General features: G+C 44.9%; 1 protein-coding gene across 1 annotated transcript in view; it reads left to right on the top strand.

The window, feature by feature from the left end:
* LOC142737618 (cilia- and flagella-associated protein 337-like) overlaps nucleotides 1-22882 on the top strand; it is a 92884-nt gene that overhangs the window by 16487 nt on the left and 53515 nt on the right. Inside the window, exons 2-3 of the mRNA XM_075849709.1 lie at nucleotides 17123-17338; nucleotides 18909-18997. Coding sequence (XP_075705824.1) covers nucleotides 17132-17338; nucleotides 18909-18997 — 296 coding nt within the window. The 5' untranslated portion in view covers nucleotides 17123-17131. The remainder of the gene's footprint in view (nucleotides 1-17122; nucleotides 17339-18908; nucleotides 18998-22882) is intronic.

Raw genomic sequence — 22882 nt, forward strand, 5'->3', positions numbered from 1 at the left:
GGCTGCTACAGCGATAGCGACGCCACATTCAATAGTGTCTGCATCCTTCAGATGCAGATACTATTGAACACTATGACAGAGCAGGGAGGTATCTCCCTGCTCTGCCATAGGCTACTGTATACAGTGGCCTAGCTCTAGGGGTCTTAACGGTCTCAATTGCGACCGGGCCCCTAAAACTGAGAGGCCCACGGGGCCCCCGTAGCCACACAGTGCTCACCGCACTGGTGCCGCTTCCTGATTGCTGTAACAAGGAGCTGACAGCTCCGCGCTCCAGAATTCACTCTGCCATGAGCGGTTCGGCGCAGGCAGGAGCGATGTAGTGGACGTCATTGCCTGTCTGCACTCACAGCACAGACTGGAGGAGAAGGATCCTCCATCCGTCGTGGGAACGGGGATAGGTAAGTAATTGTTATTATTTTTCTATTAGGCACTATCGGGCATTATACTGGGTAGGGAAGGGGGGCTGGTATGTTGGCTGCTATAGGAGCATTTTACTATATAGTGGGGCATAATACTGTGGGGGCATTATACTGTGGGGACAGCTATGGGCGGCATTATACTTTGGGGACAGCTTTTGAGACATTATACTGTGGGGACAGCTATGGGGGCATTATACTGTATGGGTGCATTATACTGTGGGGCAGCTATGGGGGCATTATACTGTAGGGGGCATTATACTGAGGGGACAGCTATGGATGGCATTATACTGTGGGGGCAGCTATGGGGGCATTATATTGTGGGGTCAACTATGGGGGGCATTATACTGTGTGGGGGCAGCTATGGGGGGCATTATACTATGGGGCAGCTTTTGGGGCCATTATACTGTATGGGGGAATTATACTGTGGGGACGGCTATGGGGGCATTATACTGTGTGGGCAGCTATGGGAGGCATTATACTGTGTGGGGCATCTATGAAGAGCATTATACTTTGTGGGGGCAGTATGGGGGGCATTATACTGTATGGGACAGCTATGGGGGACATGATACTGTGGGGGCAGCTATGGGGGATATTATACTGTTGGGGCAGCTATGGTGGTATTATGCTGCATGGGGCAGCTATGGGGCATTATGCTGTATGGTGGAATTTGGGCTTTTTACTGCATGGGGCATTTGTGTGGGCATTATACTGTATGGGGCATCTGTGTGGGCATTATACTGTATGGGGCATCTGTGTGGGCATTATACTGTATGGGGCATTTATGTGAGCATTTGTAATGTCCGTGGCTGCGGGCTGTCCGCTCCAACCTCCCCCTGACAGCCGAAGCCACGAGTCGGCAAGCGCTGGCCCCAGCCTCCTCCTCAGGAGACGCCATCGCTCGCGTCCACTCACCTCAGCCGGATCCCGTAGAGTGCTCGTGCCCGCTCTTAAAGGGGCAGCGCGCGCACCGGACCTCGTGGATGAACTTTGACCCATGAGTACCCTGGACTATAAGAGGGGTCGAGCCCCCTAGTTCTATGCCTGAGCGTTGTTGTGTTCCCGAGTTTGTTTATGTGATGGCCTCCTAGTGTGTTCCCTGTTCCAGTCCCTGTTCCAGTTCCTGTCCCTGTACCTATACCTGTTTCCAGTTCCTGTTCCTAGCAATCCATACATTCCTGGTCTAGCACTGAGCTGTGCCAAAGTCGTGCTGTGCTGCATCCACGTCTGACCTGCTTCACCTCGCCTGACGTCCGCCTGCTACCTAGTCCCAGCCGAGCCTGACCTGCTGCTGTCTGAGCTGCCACAAGTACCTATAGAACTATAGACTCTCACCTGCTCCCTGTTGGCCAGCTGTCTTATCGCCAAGGCAGTATGGCCCAGTGAGTCCACAGACCCTTCGTGACAGCATTATACTGTATGGTGGCAGCTATGGGGGCATTATACTGCATGGGCTGAACCGGGTGTGTACGAGCGGGGATTGGATGGGATTAGAGGTGTGGCTAAAAAGAAAAAAAATTGCCGCTGCGAGCCACATCGATTGTCCCTCTTTGTGATACTTCAAAGTGTATCACAGTCTACAGGGAGGGCTGTATAGCACTCTATCGGGAGGCTGTATAGCAATGTCTTCAGGAGGGGCTGTATAGCACTGTCTACAGGGGGGCTTTATAGCACTGTCACAGGGGGGCTGTATACCACTTTCTACAGGGGGGCTGTATAGCACTGTCTACAGGGGGTCTGTATAGCACTCTACAAGGGGTCTGTATAGCACTGTCTACAGGGGTAGCTGTATAGCACTGTCTACAGGGGGGTCTGTATATCACTGTCTACAGGGGGGGCTGTATAGCACTCTCTACAGGGAGGGGCTGTATAGCACTGTCTACAGGGGGGCTGCATAGCACTGTCTACAGGGGGGCTGTATAGCACTGTCTACAGGGGCGGCTGTATAGCACTGTCTACAGGGGGGCTGTATAGCACTGTCTACAGGGGGACTGTATAGCACTGTCTACAGGGGGGGCTGTATAGCACTGTCTACAGGGGGCTGTATAGCACAGTCTACAGGGGGCTGTATAGCACGGTCTACAGGGGGCTGTATAGCATTGTCTACAGGGTGGGCTGAATAGCATTGTCTACAGGGTGGGCTGTATAGCATTGTCTACAGGGTGGGCTGTATAGCATTGTCTACAGGGTGGGCTTTATAGCACGGTCTACAGGGTGGGCTGTATAGCACTGTCTACAGGGTGGGCTGTATAGCACTGTCTACAGGGTGGGCTGTATAGCACTGTCTACAGGGTGGACTGTATAGCACTGTCTACAGGGTGGACTGTATAGCACTGTCTACAGGGTGGACTGTATAGGACTGTCTACAGGGGGGCTGTATAGCACTGCCTAAAGGAGGGGGCTGTATGGCACTATCTACAAGGCCAGGCTGTGTGTGGCACCCAGGGGAGGGTGGCCCAGTCAAAAGTTTGCTATGGGGCCTAGTGTTTCCTAGTTACGCCCCTGGGCATCGCCATACCCGGGAGAATGCGCTTAACAGTTTATGAGGTATTTGTCTTCAGTGGCACAAGCTGGGTATAAGATATTGTGCACTAAAATGGCATATCCGTGGAAAATCCACTGCACATTATTTTCTAGTAAAAGAGTAGAACTGGGTCAAAATACTCACTGCACCCCTTAATAAATGCCTTGAGGGGTTTAGTTTAAAAAATGGGGTCGCTTCTTGGGGGTGTGTTTTACTATTTGACCTCGGAGCCCTGCAATTGGGGGCCAATGCTGTGAAAAATCACCAAAATAGACCTCAAATGCGCATGGTGCTCTTTCACTCCTAAGCCCTGTCATATGTCCAGGCAAATGATAAATGCCTTGAGGGGTGTAGTTTTCAAAATGGGGTCACTTCTCGGGGCTTTCCAGAATTCTCTGGTACCTCAGGGGCTTTGCAAATGCGGTATGGAGCCCGAACACCAATCCAGCAAAATCTCCTAAAGCCAAATGGTTGTTCCTTCCCTTCTGAGCCCTGCCGTGTGCCCAAACACCAGTTTAGGGACACACATGGGGTATTGCTGTACTCGGGAGAAATTGAGTAATAAATTGTGTGGTATTTTTTCTCCAATTACTCCTTGTAAAAATGAAATATTTGGAGCTAAAACAACATAATTTTTGAAAAAAATTTAATTTTTCATTTTCACTGCCTAATTCTAATAAAATCTATGAAACACCTGTGGGGTCAAAATGTTCAGTAGCCCCATAAATGAATGCCCTGAGGGGTGAAGTTTCCAAAATGGAGTCACTTCTCAGGGGTTTCTGCTGTACTGGAACCTTAGGGACTCTTCAAATGCGACATGGCACACAAAAAAACAATCCAGCAAAATCTGCATGCCAAACAGCGCTCCTGCCATTCTGAGCCCTGCCATGTGTCTAAACAGCCGTTTCTGACAACATATGGGGTGTTATCGTACTCGAAAGAATTTCCTTTACAAATTTTGTGGTGCTTTTTCTCCTTTATTCTTTGTGAAAATGAAAAAAAATCTGAGCTAAAACTACTTTTTGTGTGAAAAAAAATTTGATTTTCACTTTTACAGCCTAATGCCAAGAAATTCAGCAAAACACCTGTGGGGTTAAAATGCTCACTATAACCTTAGATTCATTTCTTGGGGGGGGGGGTGTAGTTTCCAAAATTGTGTTTTTTTGGGGATGTTTCCACTGTTTTGGCCCCACAAAATCTCTGCAAACCTGACATGGTGCTAAAATATAATAATACACTGGTCTACCATTCCTTTTGTTTCAGAATTTGTCGTCTAATAAAAAGGAGTCCCCAAAATCTACTAGGTGCTCCTTTTGCTTATGAGGCCTGTGCTTCAGTCCATTATCACACTAGGGCCACATGTGGGATATTTCTAAAAACTGCAGAATCAGGGAAATAATTATTGAGTGGTGTTTCTCTGGTTATATTTTCCGTGTTACAGAAAAAAATAGATTAAAATTTAATTTCTTAAAAAAAAAATAAAAAAAATTGTCAATTTCACCTCTACTTTGCTTTAATTCCCGGGAAATGCCTAAAGGGTTAAGAAACTTTCTAAATGTTGTTGTAAATACTTTGAGGGGTGCAGTTTTTAAAATGGGGTGTTTTATGGGGGTTTCTAATATATAAGATCCTTAAAGCCACTTCTGAACTAAACAGGTCCCTATAAAAACAGGCTTTTGAAATGTTTTTAAAAATGTGTGAAATTGCTGCTAAAGTTCTAAGCCTTGTAAAGTCCTAGAAAAATAAAAGAATGTTCAAAAAATGATGATAACATAAAGTAGACATATTGGATGTGTGAACTAGTAACTATTTTGTGTTGTATTTAATATCTGTCTTACAAGCAGATACATTCAAATTTAGAAAAATTGAAATTTTTCTAACTTTTCTCTAAATGTAGGTGTTTTTCACAAATAAACACTAAAGGTATTGGCCAAATGTTTCCATTATCATAAAGTACAATGTGTCATGAGAAAACAATCTCAGAATCGCTTGGATAAATAAAAGCATTCCAAAGTTATTTCCAGATAAAGTGACACATGTCGGATTTGAAAAATGGGGTCTGAGCCTTAACCCCTTTCCGACATTTGACGTATACATATCCCAAAGGCGGGTATGGGAAGTATGGTTGAAGTCCCCTAAAAAAAAAAAAAAAATGAGTCAAAATTAGTAAAATAAAGTTGTTTTTTTTATATAAAAAAAAAATATTAAAAGTTCTAAAAATCCACCTTTTCCCATTTTCCCTCTAGAGCATAGTAAAAAATAAATAAATAAACATAATTGGTATCGCCGCATCCGTAAAAGTCTGAACTATTACAATATATCATTATTTAAAAAAATAATAATAATGTAAACACCAGAATCGCTCTTTTTTGGTCACTTCATCTCCCACAAAAAATGAAAAAAAGTGATCAAAATGTCGCATGTACCCAAAAATGGTATAGTTAAAAACTACAGCTTATCTCGCAAAAAATAAGCCCTCATACCACTTAATCTACGGAAAAATAAAAAAGTTATGGCTCTCTGAATTTTGCGACACAAAATAAATGTTCTTTTTTACACTTAGGTTTTTACTTGTAAAAGTAGTAAAATATAGAAAAAACTATATATATTTGGTATCGCCGTAATCGTATTCACCCACAGAATAAAGCTAACATGTTGTTTGAATTGCACAGTGAATTCCGTAAAAACGACGCGCAAAACACAATGGAGGAATCACTGTTTTTTTCATTTTCTACGCCACAAATAATTTTTGGCCCGTTTCCTAGTACATTATATGGCACAATAAATGGTGCTACGAAAAACTACAACTCGTCCCGCAAAAAAGAAACCCCTCATAGGACTATATTGACAAAAAAAATAAGTTATGGCTTTGGAAAGGTGGGGAGGAAAAAACAAAAATGAAAATCTGAAAAAGGGCTGTGGCGGGAAGGGGTTAAAGAAGCACTCCAAGTATTTACTTTATTGCCTCCTCCATTTATAAATTGGTGTTTCAGTGGGGTGCTGTGTGCATGGCCGCCATCAGGGCAGTACTGGCGGTACTGCTGTCAGGGGCCCGGTCATAAACTTGAAAGAACGGGGGCCCGTGCTCATGCTGGAATTAATTTGCTACCGGGCTCTTATGACTTTACTTTGGTGAAAGGAACAGGTCCCATACCGAGCCGGGGCCCGTTCTTTGCATCAAAGTTAAATCATAAGGGCCCGCTGTTCACATAGTGCCCGCCCCTCCTCCTCCACAGCGGCGTGACAGCGCGTGTGGATGAGACAAGGAGGGGAGACGTCATGAAGGGATGTTTGAATGCAGTGGAGGCGTCACACAGCAGCAGCAGAAGACTTCTGACACTGTGAGTACAGTATGTAACGTCTGTGTCACTATGTCTGTCAGGCTGCTGCTGCTGCCCGGAGCCTCCTCACATCACATTCCCACAATACAAAAGCAATGTTACCCATGTCGGCACTATACACTCTCAGCTCTGCTTCATGGTCTTGTATCACCAGTCTTATCTCCTGTGCTGTGCAAGCGGAGGGAGAAGACAGGTTTATTGTCCCGTACACAGCACAAGAGATAAGAGCCGTCATAGAGCTGCTGCTAGTGATACAATGCGGTGCTTCAGTGTCAGGAGGATCATACAGACCTGGGTAAGACACTTGCTTTCTATGGGGGGTAGGAGGGTCGGTTAGATGACAATGGGGACAGGGAGATGATGGTGTAGTGCAGGGGTCTCAAACTCGGCCGGGTAAGTGGGCCGCATATAGAAAAAATGGGAAGTTGACGGGCCGCATTACTTTCAAATTTGATACAATACAAAATTATTGTTAAATTAGTTATTTGAACTACTATAACACTATATTACATTACTATAATAATAATACTACATTACTATAATAATAATACTACATTAATATAATAATAGCGCTAGGTTTAAAATTTGAGATATTTCTCCACGTGCTTATTTCAACAATCCAGCTTTCCAGTTTAAGTGTCGCTAAATGCAGTCCGGCGGCTCAGTTAGCACACATGTCAAGATTGGGTAGCCTCTGTAGAGTGCCCTCTGTAGAGGCTGCCACAGTGCCCTCTGTAGAGGCTGCCACAGTGCCCTCTGTAGAGGCTGCCCCAGTGCCCTCTGTAGAGGCTGCCCCAGTGCCCTCTGTAGAGGCTGCCACAGTGCCCTCTGTAGAGGCTGCCACAGTGCCCTCTGTAGAGGCTGCCACAGTGCCCTCTGTAGAGGCTGCCCCAGTGCCCTCTGTAGAGGCTGACTCCAGCTGTGCTCTTGACATCACTGGGACTCCTGCTCTGGGGAAGCCCCTGACATACTGTCCATATATGGGTAGATATGTCAGGGAATTCCGCAGCGTCCCGGAGCAGAGCCTATACTAGCGCTCTGCCCGGGACTCCGCTATGGGGAAGAGCCTGACACACTGTCCACATATGGGCAGCGATGTCAGGGAATTCCACAGAGTCCCGGAGCAGAGCCTGTACTAGCGCTCTGCCCGGGACTCCGGCTCTGGGGAAGCCCCAGACATCGCTGTTCATATGTGGACAGCGATGTCAGGGAATTCCACAGAGTCCGGGAGCAGAGCCGACACCAGCGCTCTGCCCGGGACTCCGGCTCTGGGGAAGCCCCAGACATCGCTGTTCATATGTGGACAGCGATGTCAGGGAATTCCACAGAGTCCCGGAGCAGAGCCGACACCAGCGCTCTGCTCGGGACTCCGGCTCTGGGAAAGACCCTGACACACTGTCCATATATGGGCAGCGATGTCAGGGAATTCCACAGACTCCCGGAGCAGAGCCGGTACTAGCGCTCTGCCCGGGACTCCGGCTCTGGGGAAGCCCCAGACATCGCTGTTCATATGTGGACAGCGATGTCAGGGAATTCCAGAGTCTTCGAGCAGAGCCGATACTAGCGGCTCTGTGTCCCGCGGGCCGCAGATGACAGCCCCAGGGGCCGCATGCGGCCCGCGGGCCGCGTGCTTGAGACCCCTGGTGTAGTGGGTAGGAGAGGAGATAATAATGGAGGGTGGATGACACTAAAGGAGACATTATGGAGGGGTAGAGGAAGGAGAGAGGATACGTGGGGGAGGAGGAGAGATCTTAAAGGCTATTTACACCTCTTTTTTATATAAAAAGTTTATTAGTGTGTGTTATGAAACTTTGTAAATACTTTTTATTGAAAATAATTTTTACTTTATGTGATACAGCTGCTTTGTATCCTGTATAGAGAGCAGCTGTATCGTGCGCTGAGACCCGTATCCGTCAGGTCCGGGGTACTGACGGGTTCATTATCGGTGGGTCAGGATCCACCTGTTATGGATCAAATCTAAATTATGAACAGGGAAGCGCAAGACCTGTTGACAATGAACCCATCAGTCCCGCTGACCTGACAGATAAAGGTTTCAGTGCATGATACAGCTGCTCTGTATACAGGATACAAAGAAGCTGTATCTCATATAGTAAAAATCCTTTTTAAAAAAAGTATTTACAAAGTAGCACCAAACAGACTGGTAAAACAACAAAAACCACCATCAAAGGTTTACATAGCCTTCAAACCTGTGGTGGGTAGTGACAGGGCTGGCCTTAGGATAGATGGCGCCCCCTGCGAACTTATCTTTCGGCGCCCCACCCCATCATAAAAAAAATGGCCCATAAAAAAAGTATAATGCCCCCACAGTATAATGCCTCTTTAGTTTCCCCCATACAGTATAATAATAATAATAATATATTATAACCCCTTCAAGGACACAGTATTTTGTCCTTTAATTGTGCCCACACAGTATTATGCCCTCTGTAGTGCCCCTACACAGTATAATGTCCGCTTAGTTGCCTCCACACAGTATAATGCCCCCTCCCCTGGCTGCCACACACAGTATATTGCCATACAGCCCTCCACCTCCCCCTTGTAGACAGTGCCATACAGATCCCAATTTCCTCATGTAGACAGTGCCATACAGCCCCCCACCTCCCTCATGTACAGTGCCATACAGCCCCCACCTCCCCTTGTAGATTGTGCCATACAGCCCCCCACCTTATAGACAGTGCCCCCAAAGTTGTACTCACCTAGGCCCCTGTTCCCACGATGAACTGAGCTGCTCCACGATCCTTGAGTCGCCGAGGTGATCCTGTAGCTTAGTACAGAGTTTCCCAACCTTTTCAAACTCGAGGCCCCACTGGAAACATAACATTTCCTCAGGGCACCCCTACCAAAAATAGTTTTAAGACAGAAAACGGCTAAAAACAAGCACTATACACAGCATTTTTTTGGAAGGCAAAAAAAATCAGCCTCAAAATTCCGTTTTTTTTGAAGCTGTTGAAGCGAATGCAAAAGACACAGGAAAAAAAACTCCAAATGAGCGTCGAAGGTATTTTCTGCCTCCTATTAATTTCAATTGGAGGTCAAAGGTGGAAACCACTTGAAGACCATCAGCCCCCTACTCTCAGTGAAATGACCATCAGCCCCCCACTCACGGTAAAATAACCATCAGTCCCCCACTCACGGTAAAATAACCATCAGTCCCCCACTCACTGTAAAACGACCGTCAGCACCCCACTCACAGTAAAATGCCACACAGCCCCCTTGTAGGTAGTGCCACGCAGCCCCCTTGTAGGTAGTGCCACGCAGCCCCCTTGTAGGTAGTGCCACGCAGCCCCCTTGTAGGTAGTGCCACGCAGCCCCCTTGTAGGTAGTGCCACGCAGCCCCCTGGTAGGTAGTGCCACAAAGCCCCCTGGTAGTAGTGCCACAAAGCCCCATGGTAGGTAGTGCCACACAGCCCCCTTGCAGGTAGTGCCACACAGCCCCCTTGTAGATAGCACCCTCCCCTTAATGTAGATAGCGGCACTGTAGCTCCCTGAAGGAGCGGAATCCCCCTGTGGCCGGGGATTCCGCTCCTGGAGCGCTCCGCTTGATGTCTCTGTCCATATATGGACAGTGACATCAGGGGCAACTCCTGAAGCAGAATCCCCGTCCACAGCGTGCCGACGCTGTGACCGGGGATTCCACTCCAGGAGAAGCCCCTGTCGTCTGTGTCCATTTATGGACAGTGACGTCAAGGGCTTCTCCTGGAGTGGAATCCCCGGTCACAGATTCGGCAATGCTGTGGACGGGGATTCCCCTTCAGGAGTTGCCTATATACAGACAGAGACATCAAGCGGAGCACTCCAAGAGCGGAATCCCCGGCCACACAAGTATTTCACTCCTTCAGGGAGCTACAGTGGCACTAGTGGATTGCAGAGCAGGGAGATACCTCTGTTATAGTACACCGCTGGCCATGGGGAGGCCCGTTCCGACGGGCGCCCTCATGCCTTATGTCGCCACCCCTGCCACTTTCTGTTCTCCCAGAAATCCCCTCCTCCTTCCCCCACTGAGCCCTGGCACTTAGTCTCTCCACCTTGCCCCTGATACCCACCAGCTGTTTCTGCCCTGCTCCTCCAAAGAGACCCTACAAGTTTACTTTTCACCACTGCCTTACCTCCCACCCCTTTACTTTGTGCCCGCCCCAATAGTGAGGGGGGCGCCAGACTCCTTGGCTGTATGGGACCCAGAAATTTCTGATGGCGGCCCTGGCTGTGTGAAGAAATACCAATCCCTGAATCATGTCGTTTTCAAGTCCAGCACCAACCATAGGATCTTCACTCTGACCTGTCTGGAATCACTGTGCTTTTCAGTAAACCACCACTCAGGCTCTCAATGCATTCCTGTGGGAGCCGAAACGAGTCTCCCATAGAAAAACATTAATTGATGGAAAACCCCTTTAATAAAAACTATCTAAATATGGTGTCCCTGTAATCAGAAGAAATAGACAAGCATATTTTACTATATGTATGTGCAATAGTGTGTGTTTGTGTGTGTGTGTGTGTGTGTGTGTGTATGTATGTATATATATATATATATATATATATATATATATATATATATATATATATTATATATGAAAATTTCTGTTGTAGGCGAAGTTCAATTTAAATCTTTTTTACATTTTAGACCGTTTTTCTGCTTCTAACAAAAAATTTGTTTTATTTATTTAACAAATAATGTTACTTATGTCAAGCCTTATATGTCCTGAAAAAACATGGTAAAAATAGTTGAGATATGCAAAGCCGGTAAAAAAATATTGGCGTGCAAAGCAATTCATACCCAAAGTTGAAAATTTGGCCTGAGCATTGAGGCATCAATGACCATCAGTCCTAGAAAGGTTAAATTCAAACCCCATAGAGACCGACAACTTGACCAATTAACTTATGTACTTCCATGTAAAAAGTTGCTGGGAATCTACGCCTGTCAACTCCAATACGTGTTAAGGATGGGTGTGTCATCTGAGTAAACATTAGGCCTTATTCACACGAGCGTATTTGACGTCTGTGTTATGCGTGTCAAAACAACGGATGCCACACGGACCTATGCAATTCAATGGAGCCATTCAGACATTGTGTTTTTCACGCAGCGTGTCTCCGCCGCGTGAAACTCACTGCATGTCCTATTCTTGTGCGTTTTTTGTGCATCACGCACCCATTGAAGTCAATGGGTGCGCGAAAATCACGGCTGCACATCCGTGTGCTGCCCGTGATTCACACAATAGATGCTAAAGAAATTATGAGAAAAAGAAAAACACCTCCATCAGTTTTTTTTGCTGACGTAAAAAACGTGTGAGATACGGATGACATACACGCGTAAAAAATGCAGACGCGGATGTCACATGGAACTGAAATGCAGGAAAAACGCTGCGTTTTTTACACGTGCAAAACTGACACGTTCGTGTGAATAAGGCCTTAGGATCATAAAAATTTAACCCCTTCCCGACATTTGCCGTAAATATACGTCATGGAAAGCATTGACTTCCCGCAAAATGCCGTATATTTACGGCAAATGTTTGGCACCGGCTCAGAAGCTGAGTCGGTGCCATCATCGTCGGATCTCAGCTGTATCTTACAGCTGACATCCGACTGTAACGGCGGGGACCGAAATTAGCTTCGATCCCCGCCATTAACCCCTTAAGTGCAGCGCTCAAACGCGATCAATGCACTTAAGGTGTTTGCAGCTCATCGGAGCCCCAGCAATGAAATTGCCGGGGTTCCGGTGGCTGCAATGGCAACCGGAGGCCTAATACTGGCCTCCCGGTCTGCCTAGCACCGAAGCCGGTCAAGATCCGCCCGGCGGCGGAGCCTGATCGGCTTCCGTAGCTGCCGGCAAGATGGCGCCGGGTCAGGAGCTGATCCGGCGTGTAACGGCAGGAACCGGAGCTAGCTCCGATCCCTGCCATTAACCCCTTCGATGCAGCAATCGAAAGCGATTGCTGCATCGTAGCGGTTACTAGCAGATCGCCAGCCCTGACAGGCAATCGGGACTGGCGACTGCTGTTATGGCAACAGGAGACACAATGGTCTCCTGCTCTGCCATTACGGAAGCCGATTTAGGCCCCGCCGGGAGGCGAAGCCTAATCGGCTTGCTGTCAGTGAATGACTGACAGATCTAATACATTGCACTACATAGGTAGTGCAATTTATTAGAAAAAAAAAAATCTGACCGTTGGACCTTCAAGTCCCCTAGTGGGACTTGAAGAAAAGTGTAAAAAAAGTATAAAAAAGTGTAAAAAAAAAGTGCAAAAAATAAAAGTTTGAAAACAATAAAAGTTTCAAGTAATCAAATAAAACACAATCCCCCTTTTACCCTTATCAAGTCCTTTATTATTAAAAAATAATAATAAACCATATGTATTTGGTATCGCCACGACCGTAACGACCTGAGGTATCAAAATATTATATTATTTATTGCACGCGGTGAACAGCGTAAAAAAAAAACGTAAAAAACTTTACCAGAGTTTCTGTTTTTTGGTCACTTTGCCCTACAAATATTAGAATAAAAAGTGATCAAAAAGTCACACGTATCCAAAAATGGTACCTATAAAAACTATAGCTCGTCCCGCAAAAAACAAGCCCTCATACACCTCCGTCGACAAAAAAATTAAAAAGTTATGGTTCTCACAACTTGGCGACAGAAAAAATACATTCTTTTTACAAAAGTAATTTTATTGTGCAAAAAGTTGTAAAAGATAAAAAAAGTGCTATAATTTAGGTATTGCCGGAATCGTACTGACCCACAGAATAAAGTTAACATGTAATTTATAACGCATGGTGAACGCTGTATAAAAAAACCGAAAAAGGCTGTGCCAGAATTGCGTTTTTTTGTTTACCTGGCATCCCAAAAAATAGGATAAAAGGTGATCAAAAAGTCACATGTACCCCAAAATGGTACCAATAATAACTACAGCTCGTCCTGCAACAAACCAGCCCTCATACCGCTACGTCTATGAAAAATAAAATTAGTTATGGCTCCAATAAGTCAGGAAATAAAAAAATATGCAGTTGTGCCCGAGGGGAACATTTCTTCTGTTTGAAGAGGCGATTTATCAAGGACCTAAAATTAGGGAACCAGGAAGGGGAGAGCCCAAACATATCCGCTGGAAGTGACGGTGCCCGTATTATACCAGGACAACACTTTCCCAGCAAAATTCCCCAAACTACAAAAGGTGCGGAGTGTGGACCAAAAGGGGGATAAGAAATGACACCATTTATCAGTGCGACACTGGCCTGTGCGGAAAGGATTGCTTCACAGCGTAACACACATCTATGGATTATTATTTTTTTTTTATACCACCTGACTATGCCCCTTATATACTCCGCCCCGCTTACATGTACCCCCACATTATAAAACACCAGCAATACTCAAACAAATATAGTACCAAGCAAAATCCGCTCTCCAAAAGCCAAATGGTGCTCCCTCGGCTCTGAACCCTACAGCGTGCCCAAACAGCAGTTTCCTTCAACATATATGGCATCGTCATACCCGGGAGAACCCTTTTAACAATTTTTGGGGTGTGTGTCTCCAGCGTCATAAGCTTGGCATGACATATTTGCCACTGAATGGCATATCTAGGGAAAAATATAAATTTTTAATTTGCACCATCCGCAGTGCATTCATTTATGGAAAAGACCTGTGGGGTGAAAATGCTCACTACACCCCTTAATAAATGCCTTGAGGGGTGCAGTTTCCATAATGGGGTCACTTCTCAGGGGTTTCTTTTTATGATTTCACATCTGAGCCTCTGCAGTTGTGAACCAATACTTTGTAAATCGCCAAATTAGGCCTCCACTCCGCATGGTACTCTTCACTCCTGAGCCCTGTCATATGTCCAGGCAAAAGATTAGGGTCACATGTAGGGTGTTTCTAAAACCGGGAAACACCGCATAATAATTAGAGGGCTGTCTTGTTATGGTGGCACAAGCTGGGCACCACATATTGGCATATCTATGGAAAAAAATCCCATTTTCACTCTGCAACATCGAGTGAACACTAATTTCTACAAAACACCTGCAGGGTTAAAATGCTTACTACACCCCTTGGTAAATGCATTGAGGGGTGTAGTTTCCAAAATTGGGTCACTTCTGGGGGGTTTCCACTGTTTTGGTCCCACAGGCGCCCAGAAAATAATCCAGCAAAATCTCCACTTCACTTCCCTTCTGAGCCCTGCCGTGTGCCCAAACAGCAGTTTATGACCACATATGGGGTATTGCCGTACTCGGGAGAAATTACTTTACAAATGTTGGGTTCTTTTTTTCCTTTATTTGTTGAGAAAATGAAAAAATTTGCGCTAAAGCTACGTCTTATTGAAGAAAAAGGACTGTTTTTATTTTCACTGCCTAATTCTAATAAATTCTATGAAACATCTGTGGGGTCAAAATGCTTACTACACCCCTAGATGAATTCCTCAAGAGGTGTAGTTTCCTAAATGGAGTCCCTTTTTGGGCGTTTTCATTGTTTTGTCCCCTCCAGGGGCTTTGCAAATGTGACCTGGCCTCCGCAAACCATTCTTGCTAAATGTGGACTCCAAAAGCCAAATGGCACTCCATCCCTTCTAAGCCCTGCCGTGTGTCCAAATATCCGTTTATTACCACATGTGGGGTATTGTTTTACTCGGGAGAAATTGCTTTACAATTTTTATGGTGCTTTTTCTCCTTCAGTCCTTGTGGAAATGAGAAAAAATTAGCTAAACCTACATTTTCTTTGAAAAAATTTAGATTATCATTTTCACAGCCTACTTCCAATAATTTATGCAAAAAACTGTGGGGTCAAAACGCTCACTATACCCCTAGATAATTTCCTCAATGGGTGTAGTTTCTGAAATGGGGTCACTTGTGGGGGGTTTCCACAGTTTTGTCCCCTCAGGGGCTTTGTAAATGTGACATGGCCTCTCAAACCATTCCTGCTAAATTTGAGCTCCAAAAGCCAAATGGCGCTCTTTCCCTTCTAAGTCCTGCCGCGTGTCCAAATATCCATATATTACCACATGTGGGGTATTGTTTTACTCGGGAGAGATTGCTTTACAAATTTTGCAGTGCTTTTTCTCCTTTAGTCCTTGTGGAAATGAGAAAAAAAATCGCTAAACCTACATTTTCTTTGAAGAAATGTTGATTTTAATTTTCACGGCCTACTTCCAATAATTTCTGTAAAAAACCTGTGCGGTCAAAATGCTCACTACACCCCTAGATCATTTCCTTGAGGTGTCTAGTTTCCCAGATGGGGTCACTTTTGGGGGATTTTGACTGTTTTGGCACCGCAAGAGCCCTTCAAACCTGACATGGAGCCTAAAATATATTCTAACAAAAATAAGGCCCCAAAATCCCCTAGGTGTTCCTTTGCTTCTGAGGCCGGTGCTTCATTCCAGTAGCACGCTACGGCCACATGTGGGATATTTCCTAAAACTGCAGAAACTTGGCAACAAATATTGAGTTGCATTTCTCTGGTAAAACCTTCTGTGTTATAAAAAAAAATTTATTAAAAATTTATTTCTGCAAAAAAATATGACATTTGTAAATTTCACCTCTACTTTGCTTTCATTCCTGTGAAATGTGTAAAGGGTTAAGACATTTTCTAAATGCTGTTTTGAATACTTTGAGGGGTGACATTTTTAAAATGGGTTGACTTTTTGGGGGTTTCTAATATATAAGGCCCTCAAAGCCACTTCACAACTGAACTGGCCCCTGTAAAAATAGCCTTTTGAAATTTTCTTGAAAATGTGAGAAATTGCTGCTAAAGTTCTAAGCCTTGTGAGGTCATAGAAAAATAAAAGGATGTTCAAAAAACGATGCCAATCTAAAGTAGACATATGGGTGATGTTAATTAGCAACAATTTTGTGTGGTATAACTGCCTGTCTTACAAGCAGATACATTTAAATTGAGAAAAATGCTAATTTTTGCAATTTTTCGCTAATTTTTGGTGTTTTTCACAATTAAATACTGAACATATCGAGCAAATTTTGCCAGTAACTTAAAGTGCAATGTGTCACGAGAAAACAATCTCAGAATCGCTTGGATAGGTGAAAGCATTCCGGAGTTATTACCTCATAAAGTGACACATGTCAGATTTGAAAAATGAGGCTCTGTCAGGAAGGTCAAAAGTGGCTAAAGAGGGAAGGGGTTAATATTACTTTTTTTAGGGCATGTGACAAATACATGTAAATATATTCTTATGCCAATAGACATATATATTACTGCTCTCATTCAACATACTTCCACACTGGTGTACCATTCCAGTTGTTTCAGAATTTGTCGTCTTATTGAACATGTCAGCAGTTCAGGTGCAATAGAGGAGCAGTGAGTTGGGAGAGCAGCCATTGCTCATGTTTATAAAGAGGGAAACCCAAGTTTATAAGGAGAGAAACCTAATAGTAACAGGTATAAACAATATTGAAGAAGTCCTCCTCAGCCTTCATTTAAGGCCTCATGCACACGACCGTAAAAACACCCGTTATTGCGGGTCGTAATTACGACCCGCAATAACGGGCTCATAGACTTCTGTTAGCCACGGGTACCTTCCCGTTTTCTCACGGGAATGTGCCCGTGCCGTTAAAAAATAGAACATGTTCTATTTTTCTATTTTACGGGCCGTGCTGCTATACTTTATAATGACAGCACGGCTCGCAAAAGCGGCCGGCTGCCCGTGGCCGGCCGTGCCCGCCCGTGCTTGTAATTACGAGTCGTAATTACGAGCACGGTCGTGTGCATGAAGCCTAAGGCCTTAGAATAAAGATGACAATAAATGTATTTATTTGATATAAGGTACAATACTAAATATTGTGGATTAAGTTGTCTAATGTCTTTTATATGGATTTTATGTAATGCTTTCCTGCAGGTGGCAGAAATGGAAGAACAAGCATCACTGCAGCAGCAAGACAGTAACACAGTCTCCTTTCACCTTCCTGCAGTAGTGACAGATAGTAGTCCACACAGGGAACCTTTTATCCAGATATCGCCCATGCCTGATAATACACTAGTTGCTGTAGGACAAGATGGTTTAGTCTCAGTCTGGACTCCAGATCTTAAGTTGAAGAAAAGTCGCTTCATTCTGGTAAGTTTCAGCCAAGCAGAAAGACCTTTCAGTTGACTGTAAGGCTGGGTTCACACTACCTATTTTCAGGCGTAATGGAGGCGTTTTACGCCTCAAATTACGTCTGAAAACACGGCTCCAAAACGTCGGCAAACATTTGCCCATTCATTTCAATGGGCTTTACGATGTACTGTGCCGACGACCTGTAATTTTACGCGTCGCTGTCAAAAGACGGCGCGTAAAATAACAGCCTCGTCAAAAAAGTGCAGGACACTTCTTGGGACGTAATTGGAGCCGTTTTTCATTGAATCCAATGAAGAACAGCTCCAAATTACGGCCGTAATTGACGCCTCGCAAAACGCGAGTACGAGCAATTACGTCTGAAATTCAGGAGCTGTTTTCTCCTGAAAACAGCTCCGTAATTTCAGCCGTAATTGACGTTATCGTGTGCACATACCCTTAGGCTACATTCACACGAGCGTAAATCTGTCCGTATGCGTTGTGTTTTGCACCAGTGTGCTTTGCGTGTGGCATGTGTTTTTCGCGCACCTGCAAACATTTTTTTTGTTCAATGTAATTGATACGTAAAACATGGACAGCACACAGATGTGCATCCTTGTGCTGTCCGTGGTTTTCACTCACCCATTGACTACAATAGGTGGTCGGTGTGTGAAAATGCACCAATATAGGACATGCAGTGAGCTTCACGCAACAGACATTTACTGAGTGGAAACTCACACATGTGTGAATAGCCCCATTGAAATCAATGGTTCTGTGTGCTGTGCGTTGTTTCGACGCACAGCACATGGACGGGATTTACGCTCGTGTGAATGAGCACTAAGATGAAAAACGTGCCAGAGAGGGACTGCTATTTGGATCATTCAGATTTCAAGAACAATTAGCCTCTGTATGGGGGGATACTGTTCCAACTTCCGATGACCTATAGCACTTGATATCGCACAAAGAGATTTTCTAACGTGTTGGTCTATTTCAAATTGACCGTTCTTTACTTTTAATCATAGTAAAATGAAAAATCAGATCAAAAGATTATCCGTAGGTTTTTTATTTTGTAATATATCAAAACTACTGACTACTACAAGCTGCTGTGTCGTCACATTAGGAATACTTGTATATTCCTCCTAACCACTGTCATAAAACTAGAGGTTTCACCATTATTTTTTCTTAAAGAAGCAGTTATAGGACCGGTTCCTTTATTTAGTGCTATGGGAAGCTTTAGTACAGCATGTAAAACGATGAACATAGTTTAACTTGCAGTTTATCTTGATTTTTTTTTGTGTTACTTCACTACAAAGGGAAATTTGACTGTTGTGAATTTACTAATGCTGAAGAACATCAGTCACTACATACCGTGAATCCCATCTCTGCCTTGATTCAGAACTATTTTAGGTCCTTTTTATTCTGTATTATTGCAATTTTACTGCATTGAAAATTCCTGAATTTACATCTGTGTCCTCAGTCAGAATATAAACATATTCTTCAGTGTCAGCATGTTACATATAATATATGTAACAGTTTCGTTTGTGTACATGATATCTCGCATCACTTCTTGAAATTAACTTGTGTTTTACAGGATGAGAATAAACAACCAAACAGGAAAATGAAATGGATTTCTGATTCCACATTGATGCCCCAATATCACAAGTTAATTGTTGGCACTTGGTAAGAATGTCATCATGTTACTAAAGGATGCCTTGCTGCAAATAGTTCCGAATAACTGTGGGGATAATAGAACATTCATGTTGCCAGTACTTCTCTAAAACACATTATTAGAACAGTATTCCCTGATTATGGACTGAAGCATCCTCCTGAAATATGGCATCGATGATCTTCTTAAAGGAGTGTTACACCTTGAAACATTTATCATCTATCTACTTGATAGTTGATAAATGTAAGATTGTGGGAGTCCAACTGCTACATATAAACTCCTGCTCACCTTGCTCATGCGGTTGGGGGAACTGGGGTCCCTAAATCTAGAGATTGGTGGGGATCCCAGCATTTAGACAACCACTGAGCTAACATCTAGTGAATAGGTTACAAATCTTTCTAGCTGGAATACAACCTTAAAGAGGCTCTGTCACCAGATTCTCAAATCCCTATCTCCTATTGCATGTGATCGGCGCTGCAATGTAGATAACAGTAACGTTTTTGTTTTTTAAAAACGTTCATTTTTGGCCAAGTTATGAGCTATTTTATATATATGCAAATGAGGTTTGAAATGGACAACTGGACTTTTTTTTTCGTTATGTCCAACTGGGCGTGTATTGTGTTTTTAATTGGGCGTGTTTACGTGTATGACGCTGACCAATCAGTGACCAGTCAGCATCATACACTCATCTCCATTGATTTACACAGCAGCGATGTGCAGCCACATACACAGAGATTAACGTTAATCAAGTGTCCTGATAATGAATACACATGACCTCCAGCCTGATTCTGAATCCTGACACTTCTGACTCTTTTCTTTGAGATTTCCAGCAAGGGAAACGAAATCTCGTTTACCTCCGTAATCTCGCGAGATTACGCATGGCTTGCTGGAATCTCACAGAAAAGATTCAGAAGTGTCAGGATTCTGAATACACATGACGTCCAGGCTGGATTTAATGTGTATTCATTATCAGGACACTTGATTAACGTTAATCTCTGTGTATGTGGCTGCACATCGCTGCTGTGTAAATGAATGGAGAGGAGTGTATGACGCTGACTGGTCACGGATTGGTCAGTGTCATACACGTAAACACGCCCAGTTAAAAACACAATACACGCCCAGTTGGACATAACGAAAAAAAAAACGCCCAGTTGTCCATTTCAAACCTCATTTGCATATATATAAAATAGCTCATAACTTGGCCAAAAATGAACGTTTTAAAAACAAAAAACAAACGTTCCTGTTATCTACATTGCAGCGCTGATCACATGCAATAGGAGATAGGGATTAGAGAATCTGGTGACAGAGCCTCTTTAAGCCCTGTCTACCAGTAAATCTTAAGCTTGCCTCCCTGTTACCTAAACCTTTCTATTTCCTACTCATATCCATAGTGAACTTTTTTAGGTATTAATTTTTTTCTTGGATTATTTTCACACAAACGTTACTTTTTATGACGGTGGTGTCGCTAGTACCGGGCTTTCAGGGCCCTCCCTGGTAGTGCTAGCATGCTGCTGCTATGTTGTATCTGGCCGGTTATGAAAAATGGGAGGGACCCGACGTCATTTATAAAGAAAAAATAAATAAAAAAAAACAATGTGGTCCCCCCCCCCCCCGCCCTGCATCAGGCTAGCATTTGCAGGATGGGAAGGCCCACTGTTTTTGTTTTTTCCCAGTCTAATAATACCAACCTGCGGCCGCCCCCGTACCCGACCATCACTACAGATCAGGGCCGCCATCAGGAATTTCAGGGCCCCCTACAGCTAAATTTTTTGGGCCCCCCTACCGTGGCACCGCCTGTTAACGGTACTCCGTCCAGCACTATATCATGGTACCCAGGGCGGCCATCAGGGGGGGTATTAGGGGTACTGATGTGAGAGGCCCGGCCAAACCTAATTGAAAGGGGGGCCCGGCAAACTGCCGCGACTTGCCTTTGGTAGAAAAAAAAACAGGCCCCTGCAATGGGGCCCGTTTTTTTCACCAAAAGAATGTTGTGAGCTGCGGGCCCCCCTTTCAATTAGGTTTGGCCGGGCCTCTCACATCAGCACCCATAATACCCCCCCTGATGGCGGCCCTGGGTAGCATGGGGGTCGTCATGGGGCCGTCAAACACCGCCGCCCGTGCGACCGATCGCGCGCACCCGCAAACTCCTGCGCATGGGCACCCGCGACCGCCTGGAACCGCGCACCGAATTTTGAGGCAGATATTGACCTGCCCACACTATCTTGCCGCGTTTTTTGCCCACGGCGATTGATGACAGCAGACAAAAAACGCAGGGAAAAATGCATTTTCTGCCTCCCATTGATTTCGATGGGAGGTCAGAGGCAGAACCGCGGCAAGAAAGGACGTGCTGCTTTTTCTTTTTTCCGCGACTGGCTCCCATTGATTTCAGATTAAATCAATGGGAGGCGGTTTTGGAAGTTTTTTGGTGCTGATTCTGACGCAGTGTCCGAGTCAATATCAAGGCCCAAAAACTCTGTGAACTGGGCCTTATTGTTAGGGCTTATTCAGACGAACGTGTAATACGTCCGTGCAACGCGCGTGATTTTCACACGGACCTATGTTACTCTATGGGGCCATGCAGACTGTCAGTGATTTTCACGCAGCGTGTGTCCGTGTGTCCGCTGCGTAAAACTCACGACATGTCCTATATTTGTGCATTGTTCGCGCATCACGCACCCATTGAAGTCAATGGGTGGGTGAAAATCACGCCCAGCACTTCCGCAGCAGTATAAACTATGAATGAAAACAGAAAAGCACCACGTGCTACAAACAGAGTGTCATAATGATGGCGCGAAAATCACGCAGCCACGCATCATACGCAGCTGACACACGGAGCTATTATGGAACTTTTGCATGCGCAAAACGCCATGTTTTTGCGCGCGCAAATAGCACGCGCTCGTGTGAATCCGGCCTTAGGGTAGGAACACACTAGGCATGAACACTGCAGATTTTATGCAACACATTTTATTGTGGAAAATCCGCAGCGTATCACAGTCGCAGCAGAGTGGATGAGATATGAACAAATCTCATCCACACGCTGAAAAATAATGGACCTGCCGTGTGGCTTTTGGCTTTTTAAGCCGCAGCGTGTCAATGTATTCTGTGGAATCGCTGCTCCTCTGTTGTGGAAATGCTGCGATTCTGCCGCAAAAATCACAAATGAGAAAAAATAAAAAGGCACTTTTTTAAATTTATAAAAAAGTTTAGACTTGCCCCGGCCGTAGTCCTGGTGACGCGATCCTCTAGTCTTAGCGCAGCTCAGCCTTCTGTCATGACGTTTCATCCCATGTGACTGCTGCAGCGGTCACATGGTCTACAGCGTCATCCCAGGAGGCGGGGCTACGTTCAGAAGAGAGAGATGCGTCACCAGGACTACGGCCGGGGGAAGTCTAAACTTTTTTTTCCCTGCAGGATTCCCGCAGCGGACACGCCTCACGAAACCTGCACCACTACTTGGTGCGGTTTTGCTTGCAGAATTCCCTGCGGCTCCCGCGATAAGCTGTGGAGTTTTTCTCAGCATATCCGCCTAGTGTGTCCCTTATGATGTCGCTCCTGGAGCTGCTGCCGGTCTCTAAATAGGCAGTTGGTCCAGTAGAATTTGGAATTATTTTTTTTTGTGAACCAGCTTAAAAAAATACAAAACTTTTGTGTTAGGGCCTGTTCACATCACTGTTCGCTTCCGCTCCGGGGTTCCATCTGAGGTTTCCGTCGGGTGAACCCCGCAACGGAAAGTGAAAGTGACAGCACAGCTTCCGTCACAATTAGCGCAGTCGACTGCACTATTGATTCCGTCCGAAAACCAGCCGGAATGGTGACGAACGGAAACCATTAGCGATGTTTCCGTCACCATTGAGATCAATGGTGACTGAAACGGAAGCTGTGCTGTCACTTTCACTTTC

Source organism: Rhinoderma darwinii, chromosome 1, assembly GCF_050947455.1.
Source record: "Rhinoderma darwinii isolate aRhiDar2 chromosome 1, aRhiDar2.hap1, whole genome shotgun sequence".
Classification (NCBI taxonomy): domain Eukaryota; kingdom Metazoa; phylum Chordata; class Amphibia; order Anura; family Rhinodermatidae; genus Rhinoderma; species Rhinoderma darwinii.